The sequence below is a fragment of the Epinephelus moara genome, chromosome 23 (genome assembly GCF_006386435.1).
Source record: "Epinephelus moara isolate mb chromosome 23, YSFRI_EMoa_1.0, whole genome shotgun sequence".
NCBI classification, from domain to species: domain Eukaryota; kingdom Metazoa; phylum Chordata; class Actinopteri; order Perciformes; family Serranidae; genus Epinephelus; species Epinephelus moara.
The window spans coordinates 28,717,701-28,727,053 of NC_065528.1; the positions used below are offsets into that span (position 1 = coordinate 28,717,701).

The 9,353-nt window shown below is 41.6% G+C and overlaps 1 protein-coding gene across 1 annotated transcript in view; it reads left to right on the top strand.

The window, feature by feature from the left end:
• The window catches only part of c23h12orf56 (chromosome 23 C12orf56 homolog), a 9,521-nt gene extending 1,440 nt beyond the window's left edge, over positions 1-8,081 (top strand). The window contains exons 2-14 of the mRNA XM_050036386.1: positions 1,617-1,812; positions 2,375-2,390; positions 4,025-4,217; positions 4,305-4,460; positions 4,885-4,973; positions 5,058-5,202; positions 5,555-5,649; positions 5,935-6,024; positions 6,134-6,221; positions 6,299-6,373; positions 7,039-7,124; positions 7,329-7,502; positions 7,809-8,081. Coding sequence (XP_049892343.1) covers positions 1,617-1,812; positions 2,375-2,390; positions 4,025-4,217; positions 4,305-4,460; positions 4,885-4,973; positions 5,058-5,202; positions 5,555-5,649; positions 5,935-6,024; positions 6,134-6,221; positions 6,299-6,373; positions 7,039-7,124; positions 7,329-7,502; positions 7,809-7,914 — 1,509 coding nt within the window. The 3' untranslated portion in view covers positions 7,915-8,081. The remainder of the gene's footprint in view (positions 1-1,616; positions 1,813-2,374; positions 2,391-4,024; positions 4,218-4,304; positions 4,461-4,884; positions 4,974-5,057; positions 5,203-5,554; positions 5,650-5,934; positions 6,025-6,133; positions 6,222-6,298; positions 6,374-7,038; positions 7,125-7,328; positions 7,503-7,808) is intronic.
• Positions 8,082-9,353: the final 1,272 nt, after the last annotated feature.

Here is a 9,353-nt window from a genome sequence, read left to right on the forward strand (position 1 = left end):
CTGATGACTCAAACATAATCACATGAATCAGACAATTTAATGATCCTAAAAAGTCTGTTTGTACCCTCAATAATTTTACCTGTTAAATACCTGAAGTAACAGAAAGTTTTTCTAGGTGTTGTGTCTTTAAAACACCTGTAGTCTGTCAGAATTATTTATAATAATTAACGAATTATATTAAAAAGGGATGAAGAACAAGGAATCCGTCTGTATGCACAAATAAATCCACTTCCTGTCCAATCATACATTACCTAATTAGGAAACTATTATCCTGAGACTGCAGGAGCTCAAAATAGATTCAGTCTTAATTAATTCTACGTAATATGATGCTACATAACATGTTGTAATAAAGAGAAGCTGAGCGGGTGTGCAGCAGAATTAGCCTCTAATTACGCAGTTGTGTCACAGAGGTCAGAGTTTTAAAGTCTTCCTCACAGGGTTAATCCTGTCTGCATTAAACTGTCAGATTATTGCCTCTGTTGGACTGTGCTGGTTAACGACTCCTCTTCAAGCACCTCTGACGTCCACCGCACTTCTGTCAAACTATCAGAGTCAAAGACCGAATCTGATTTTCATCTGTAATGATTTAATTCAATTTATGAGTATTTTAGATATCTGTTAATCTGTTGAGACGGTGAGATGATGATGAAGAGGATGTCATGTGACTATGTGTAAATAAATGTAGAAATAAACGTATAAAAGAGTAAAAAGATAATTCTATGAAGAAATAAAAATATATATAAATAAATAAAAGAAATATGGAAAAATATAATAAATACAATACAATACAAGACATGTCAAACTAAATAAATATTTAAATATATAAAAGAAATAAAAATACAGAAAAATATGATATGTTCAAAAATATATATAAAGGAATAAATAAAGGAATAAAAAACAAAATGAATAAAAGGAAACAAGTAAATAAAAGAAATAACAGAAAATATAAATAAAAAAATCTAAATACATTTTGTATAAATAAATGAAAGGAAATAAATCAAGAAATGTATAAAAATATATATATGAATAAATAAATGCAGAAATAAAGAAAATATAAAAATGGAAACATATCTACATAGATAATGCAATAAATTAAAACATTGAAATAAATAATTGCATAAATATCTACATGAAAAAAAGTCGAACTAACTAAATAAATATATTAATAAATAAAAGGATGTGTGCAGAAATAACAAATATCTAAAAATAAAATAAACAAAGGAAACAAAAACTTGAAAAACAGAAAAGAAAATGCAGAAAAATATAATTAATAAAAAAAGGAAATAAATAATTGTATAATAAAATAAAAAATAAGATAAAAATAGTCAAATATGCAAAGAAATAAATACAAGTAATAATCTTTATTTATATATTGCCCTTCAGCCATTCATTTACTATTATTTTTAGTTCAAGCTGACTTATTTATTTAACTATTCATTTAAGTAATTGCTTCAGCACTGATATTTGTATATTCTGATATTATAAACCTGACTGTTCTGTGTAAGTTGATGCCAAAAAAAATCAAGTTGAGTCCAAAACCAAATGAGAAAGATGTGACCAATGAAGTGATGAGGTGCCACACATTCAGCTAAACTTCTTGAACGTCTTCTCTTCAGGTCAATGACCTGCCAGATTTCCTCCAAGGGAAGGACCGGGAGCTCTGCCAGCACATTCGAATCACCTACACCACTGACAAGCCTGCAGCGAAGGGCTGGGATTGGCTGAGGAGAGACAGGAGAGCTGGACTTCCTCCTGCAGCTCCGCCCTCTCGCAGATCCAGCAACTGCCCAACAAACACACACACCTTAGAAGGTACAGAGCTGTTTTAAAATTACCAAAAGAAACTAAACTCAAATGTCACTGTCCAACAAGAAAATTAGAAATATCATGCAGTGTGTGTAGAAGTAGGACGGTGACACACTGGTGTTTCGGCTTTGCACGCCAGTACACTGAGTTTGGTAACTGGGCCAATAATGACAAGGTTGCGGCCTAGATCCTCCCACAGGCCAAAGTTTTTAAGGGCGGCAGTGGCTCAGGACGTAGAGCAGGTCAGACACTAGTCACAGGGTTGGTGCTTCAGTTTCCGCCCTCCTAACTAAGGGCATCTGTACATGTGACATTGTGTGGGAGTTTAACCACTGAAAGCAATTGATGTGTCAATGATGTGTAAGAGATTAAAGTAGTTGAAGCATCAGGTGGTACGTAATTACAGTAACAGAAACTGACCTCCCTACACTGTGGGTGTTTGATTTGAATGGAAATCTGTAACAAACAGCAGCAGTGAAGCTCATGTGTTATTTATCTCTTGGTTTAATTCCACTGATACCTTTAAGTGTAACTTTAATCCTCCTGTGTCTTTTATTTCCCTTCACAGGATATCCTGCACACAGGTGAGCATTACACACACACACACACACACACACACACACACACACACACACACTCTGGTGGGTCATGTGATATCCATGCACTGAAACTTAGCCTGGCTGTGGTTGCTCTTACTTTTTAACAGTCTGAGTCCCAAACACTGACGTCCTGCAGGATTTAGAGGTGGTTTCATAAGAAGCATAATTCTTGCTTAAATCTGACAACTGAATACTCACCAGTCCTGTGTGTCCAGCATTTAATGCATAAAGTCTGTCTGGGAGTCAGGGAGACAGACAAACTTCTCCAGCTGTAAAACCTTTACAGCTGTTTCTGTGTGCAGGACTACAAGAGAGAGGGATGGTTAAACTTTAGGAGCTTATATAACCTGCATTATATCTGTGTGTGTTAAGTGAAGCTCAGCAGGAAGGGTCCTCACTGAGGCGCAAAAACATTTCACAAACAGTTAAATCCGATCCTCCTGTTGGGAAACAGCTAAATAATGTGTGAAGTGAAAGCTGCCTCGGTCCTTCTGGCTCAGTAATGAGCCTCTTCAGTGTCTCAGGTAGCTCATGACTTATGTAATAAAGAGACGTGTTTCACCTCAGTTCACTTGCTGCTCATTGTCAGCGCTACCTGAGGAGTTTTTGCTTTTGACTGAGATCCAAATGGATTTATATGTTCCAGAAATTGACTTAAGAGTGTATGAACAGGGCGGAAGTCCCATGTACAAAGGCAGTGTCCTTGCCACAGCAGCTGTCCTGTCAGATAAAGGCAAAAGCCCCAAAAATACATTATTAATTTATACATTAATTTGCAGTTTACTAAATTTTGATATTAGAAAACGTGTTCCCAGAGCCCTAGTCTTCAAACAGAGTGTTTTATTCAACCAAAGATATTAAATTCACTGTCGTATGTGACAAAGAAAACTGGAAATCTTCACATTTATGATGTGAAACTTAAGGAATTTCTATAATCTGACTTTTTACCTGAGTATACATGATTCTCTTATCACTTGCTCTGGGTTTTTTGGGTCAATTTTTGCATTTGTTCATGTCTTTAATTCCTCTGTGTTGTGTGTTTGTGCGTCAGTCAGGAAAAAGTTTGTGGACTGTGAAGAGACGAGAGGAGGTGCGATCAGATTTACTGTCACTGAACGCGGACTTGTTGCCTGGTTGCAGCATATGCCACACAGCTTTAAGGCCGCTGTGTGTGATAGTGTTAACGCTGTCTCATGCTTATCTGTCTCCCTGCTCGAGTGTAGTTCACCCCTGGGAGGTCATTAAACACACATGCACACATTCAAACAAGAGGTGGTTGATCTTTGGGGACGTGAAAGCAGCCTGTTGCTTCACTGTCAGCGACACTGGAAGTCTCTGTACTGACAGTGATGAAGCGTTCACGGCCTCTGAGACAAAATGGGAAATAATCCAATTTACGATGGTTGTGTGTTCGCAGAGTTGGTTGTGTGAGGGTTAAAAAGTTCACGGTCTCTTTAGGTCTGTAGAAGCAGCGCAAGCTGTCTGGTGAATGTGCGCCCAAATCTGCTCAGTAGCGGTGTAACGATCGATCTGGACGGCAGGCTGAGCTTTTTCAGTCCAAAAAGGTCTGTTAATTAATCTCATCGATCTCTGTCCTTTTATTCCTCCCTGTTCATCAGGAGCCCCAGTGAGAGGGCGACAGAGGAAGTTCACACGTTACCTCCCACACGTTCTGCCTCCTGTCCAAACCCGGAGACTCTGGGCCTCCCAAGGCTCCCACACCCTCCCACCCAGTCTCCCTCTGCAGCATCCTCCCCCACCTCGCCTCTGTCACCCTCCAGTGACAGACTGAGCGTCCCTGACGCTCGCCCGGTACATACACCTCCTGGAAGTCTCATTTTTAAAAATCATTTAGGGATGCAAAATGGCAGAGAAGATGACAACCATTGTGTGTTCCAGATACCGAGGAGGATCGGTTCAGTTCTGTCCCGCCTGTTGCGAAGAGACTGCGCGGACAGCGGAGAGGAGAGGGAGGTGGAGCTGCATCTGTACGCTGTATCACACACGTCCAGACTTTACCACCATCTACAGAGCTCATGGAGCAGCTTCATTATTGTGAGTGATGATGATGATGGAGGCACACATGAAGAAGAAGTTTTATGTTTTTCCGTCTCTCTGTACTGTCCTATTTCCTGACCTTTGTCTCAGCTCCCAGTCTGTCGGCGTCTACTGAAGACTTAAAGCTTTAAAAACAGCTCACAAATATATCGGTCCATTATTTAAAAGGCTCAGTAATTTCCTTAAATAGTAGGTCATTGTAATTTATAGCAAACGTTGCTAAAAGAGGAGGAAGTAGTGCATGTGTGGGGCACTATTTCCAGTGATGGATTAATCCACATTTGGTGCTGCAGTGAGTATTTGTGGCAGCAGGACGGTGTAAAATAGACTTCAGTGTGTGTGTTCATGGTGACGAGGGAACATGCACTGATCTGCTCGGGATAGACGCTCATTAAGATTGTGTGTGTGTGTGTGTGTTCAGAGGTCCACTCTGCTGTTAGACCCGCTCTACAGACGTAGGTGCAGCATCTCATCTGTCTCCTCTCCTGGGAGGCGACTTCCCACCATCAGGTAAGAAAACTCTTGTATCACAGCACCAGACTGTAACAGAGGCAGAATCATTATTAATCACCTGCTACGTGTGTGTGTGTGCAGCTGGGAGCGGACAGCTCACCTGTTTGGTCAGCTGACCTCTGAGCTCCTGCAGGAGGGGATCAGTTTGGAGAGTCTCTACCTGCTGCTGCAGGAGCTGAGGACTGCCGCTCACCGCAACATCGCCCTGCGCCGACTCTTCTGGAGGGTGAGAGGCTCAAACACACGATGTGCTTCTGTACTTGTGACGACGCTTCGTGACATTATTCATTCCCGAAGCATGACGGCATGCGTGACCCTGATTCAGTGAACACTTATCAAACCAAAAATAATTCCTACACACATACGCTGATTTCATTTTGATCACTATTATCTATTTATCTGTCATGTAAATGTAGTAGAGTAAAAATACATTAACTGCCTCTGAGATGTAAATGTACTTTATGGAAAAGGGATCTAATTCAAGTCGTAACTCTCAGTCAGCCTTGTTGTCCTCACTGGGACGCACTATTTTTAGTTTCATGTGTCTGTGAGGACCTTCTCTCTCTCTCGTGTCTCAGTCCAGTGAGGTTTGCGTCTTCCTGGTTCAGACTCTGGAGGAATCTCTGCACGGCTGTCAGAGCCTCAGCGGAGTCTACACTGCAGATCAGCTACTGTAAGCTTCCGTGTGTGTGTCTGTGTGTGTCAGAGAGGGGATGAGAGTGTATTAATACAATCGGGGAAATCGCCCTTTGAGGCTGTAAGCTGCTTTGTTTTTACACAACGCACTTATGGCTGCTTAAGAAGGAAAAAGGCTTTGGAAATGTTTGAGTGAATGTGTTTGTGTTGATAATGTTTAATCTGTTGCTCTAACTTCCTGTTTGTCAGCTAAAGACAAACTAAATGTGTGTTATGTGGATAGAGGCTGTGATTGTAACACCGGCTCTGTGTTTCTGTTCAGACTGAGCACTCAGGTCGTGCAGACGCTCGCCGTCATGTTCAGAGAGACGGAGGTGGAACCAGCCAGACTCAGCCTGCTCTCTGCCAAAAAGTAATCATCCCACCTGTCCTCTGATTGTTTGAATACTTTCTCCTTTCAAACTTTAATGGTTAAATCTGGTTTCTGCTGTTACAGTGATTTTATGTTTCTCTCCCTGCAGAGGTGCTCTGGCCTCCAGAATGCTGCTTGCCTTGATATGTGATCCAGAGCTACAAACACAGAACCAAAGATCTCTGGGTGACTGTGAGGTGAGCTGCTCTCCACTCACATTAATATGATTATTTATTATTTATTTCATCTGCTTTAAGCCGTCTGTCTCTGTCAGCTTCAGGCCTTACTAGCTGAGTATCTGGACGCCGCCTGCTCTCTGCTCTTTGAGCTGCTGCTTTTAGGCCACGAGGTGAGTTGTGAGAAAGAATAGTATCAGTAACATTGTTAACACTGTGCTACATTACAGAGAAATACAAAACCGTACTGATGAACCTTCATTAATATAGGCCTATATTTTATCTACAAGAGACTGGATCACTTAATTGGCCTAAAAGGTTCTGCACTGAGCTGGTTTAAATCTTATTTATCTGATCGTTTTCAGTTTGTTGACGTTCATAATGAATCGTCCTTACGTAGCAAAGTTTGTTTTGGAGTTCCGCAAGGTTCTGTGCTCGGACCAATCCTATTTACTCTATATATGCTTCCTTTAGGTAACATCATTAGAAATCACTCTATAAATTTCCATTGTTATGCGGATGATACTCAGTTGTATTTATCGATGAAGCCAGAAGAAAGTAATCAATTAACTAAACTCCATAACTGCCTTAAGGACATAAAAATCTGGATGAGCACCAATTTCCTGATGTTAAATTCAGACAAAACTGAAGTTATTGTTCTTGGCCCCAAACAACTCAGAGACTCTTTATCTGATGACATAGTTTCTCTTGATGGCATTGCTCTGGCCTCTAGCACTACCGTAAGAAACCTCGGAGTAACATTTGATAAAGATTTGTCTTTTAATTCTCATTTAGAATTAACGTTAATGCACGTTAATGCAGATTTCCTGTCTTTCAGGCCTCCAGATGTTCCTCCGCTGAGAGCTTCTTGACCGTTGGCTGGATCCTCCGAGTCCTGCAGCCTCATCCTGACCTGGTACACTTCCCTTCAGTGACAGACCTTTCTGTTAAAGAGGAACATACTGTCCAACTTGGAGTGTCAGCTGCGTTTTGGGTATTTCAAATTGTTTATAACAGATGCCATGTGCTGTTATAAACATAATATTGCCTCGGTGTGTGAATATGCAAAAACGATGTCGGACTCCGTAGTTTTCTCTGGACCCCTCCCAAATCTGACCACTGATGACATGTTTNCTACCAGGCCCAGCAGGTGGTGCTGGTCTTGTCAGACCTGCAGGAGTCCTCTCTGACTCCGGTTCAGTCTGTGCTGCTGTACCAGCGCTGTCACCTCCTGCTGGCCTGCCTGCGGCACAACAACCAGCTGGCACAGCACCTGCGGTCCCACTTCAGAGAGGAGTTCAGGTCTGTGCTGCTGCTGCTCTTCTCTGCTCAGGGTTCAGGAGGGTGATGAATGAGGGCTGAGCTAGGAATAAAAAGTAAAGTTTGCCAGTGATGAAATCCATATCAGCTCAGCGTTGACGTCAGCATTTTATCTACTGTCACAAAATTAGTTTGAGGTGTTGTGGAAAGCAGTTCTCAAATCCTTTTAAAGTATGAAAAGCAAAGTACAAGTTCCTTAAAATTGTAATTTAGCTCAGTACTTGAGTAAATGTACTTAGTTATGGTTAAGATGAGACCATCACAAAGGGTCTTTTGTCCTCCCTGCAGGTACTTTGTGAAGCTGTCACGTGCCGAGGAGAAGCTGCTGCCTCACTATCCAATCAGCCAACCAACTCTTCAGCTGGTCGAGCAGATCCTGAACCTGCACAGATGATGGCACACAAACCGGGTGCTTGTACACCTGGAGACAAGACTGTGACAGTGTGTGTGCCTTTACCAATGTCTGAGTGAGTTTATGTTTGGAGCTGTTTGACCACCGCCATGAACCAAGCTCTAAATCTGCTGACGATTCCAGCAGACTAAATAAAACTACAATGTGTGGATGACGTGTGAACTGTAATGCTGTACAGAGTAGAACTCTTCTTCAGGTTTCATGTGCTAAATGCTAACACCACTATGCTAATGTTTAGCAGGTATAGTATATAGTGATGTTTAGCATATTAGCACTAAAACAAACATTCCTATTGTATGAACGTTTGTCGCTGTATGCTCAGATTCTGCCTTTCTGTGTATTTGAACTGTAGATGTGCGTGTGTGATGTTTAACATGTTACCTGCTGAGAGTCCTCAAGTGATGTGCACTCTAATTTAAATTTATTTGGACACAATCGTTCAGCACTAAAGGTTGAACCTAGCTCATCTTTTGCCACAACACACTGTGATGCTGACATCCTCCAAAGTGGCTGATCATACTCAAGCGTACATTTATGGTGCAGTGACCACGAGATTGTCACAACCATAGATGAATCTATCAGTCCATCATTGTCCACTTAGCCAGGGCGAGGTCACAGGAGCAACAGGCTAAAAGCCCCTTTACCACTTGACAAAAAAACCCCACTAACATCTGGCTTTTGTCTTCAATGGGAAAGGTAAGGCACAGTAGTCACAGGTGTTCATTAAAAATATGACACCTGGGTGGCCTTGCAGACTTTCATCCCTCTTCTGAAGCAAAGCAATGACAAGCTGCAACAAATTTCGTCTCCGTCCAAGCAGCACCTCACCAACGTTCCAAATTAGTTGCCAACTAAGTTACAGAGTTTAAGCAACTGAATAAATAAGAGATATAAAAAATAATCAACAGTAACATTTCCACTACCCTTCATACCACTTTCTACTCTTTACTAACCTGTGCATTTGTGAAGTCAACCCTGTCACTCCCAGCGTTTCCCACACATTCATTTACTCTTGGCGCATCATCACAATATCAGCATTTGCAGCCACGCAGATTGTTTTTGGAGCTGCGATTCTGTTTCTCGTGGTAGAGCGTACGGACAAAGCAGCAAAGGCACCAAGCTCAGTGCCCAGAAACACCTCTAACAGGAGGCACCCAGATAGTCTCATACAGAAGTCTACCTTCTGAATCATCCCTTATGACCCACTCTCAGTGTGTGGCGGCACACACCTCTGCCTGTATGTTATTATTACCTTCTGTGTTTAGGGTGTTTATAGGCGTGTAGCCCCACAGTGCTCAGATGAGGTTGTGTTATCAAAAAAATTGTAGACCTGGTGCCAACTGTACGTATCAAAGAGACACAGCGCCAAAAAAAAGCAAATGTAGAGAGGCGAAACGCCAAACCAGAGATAATCATGTGTT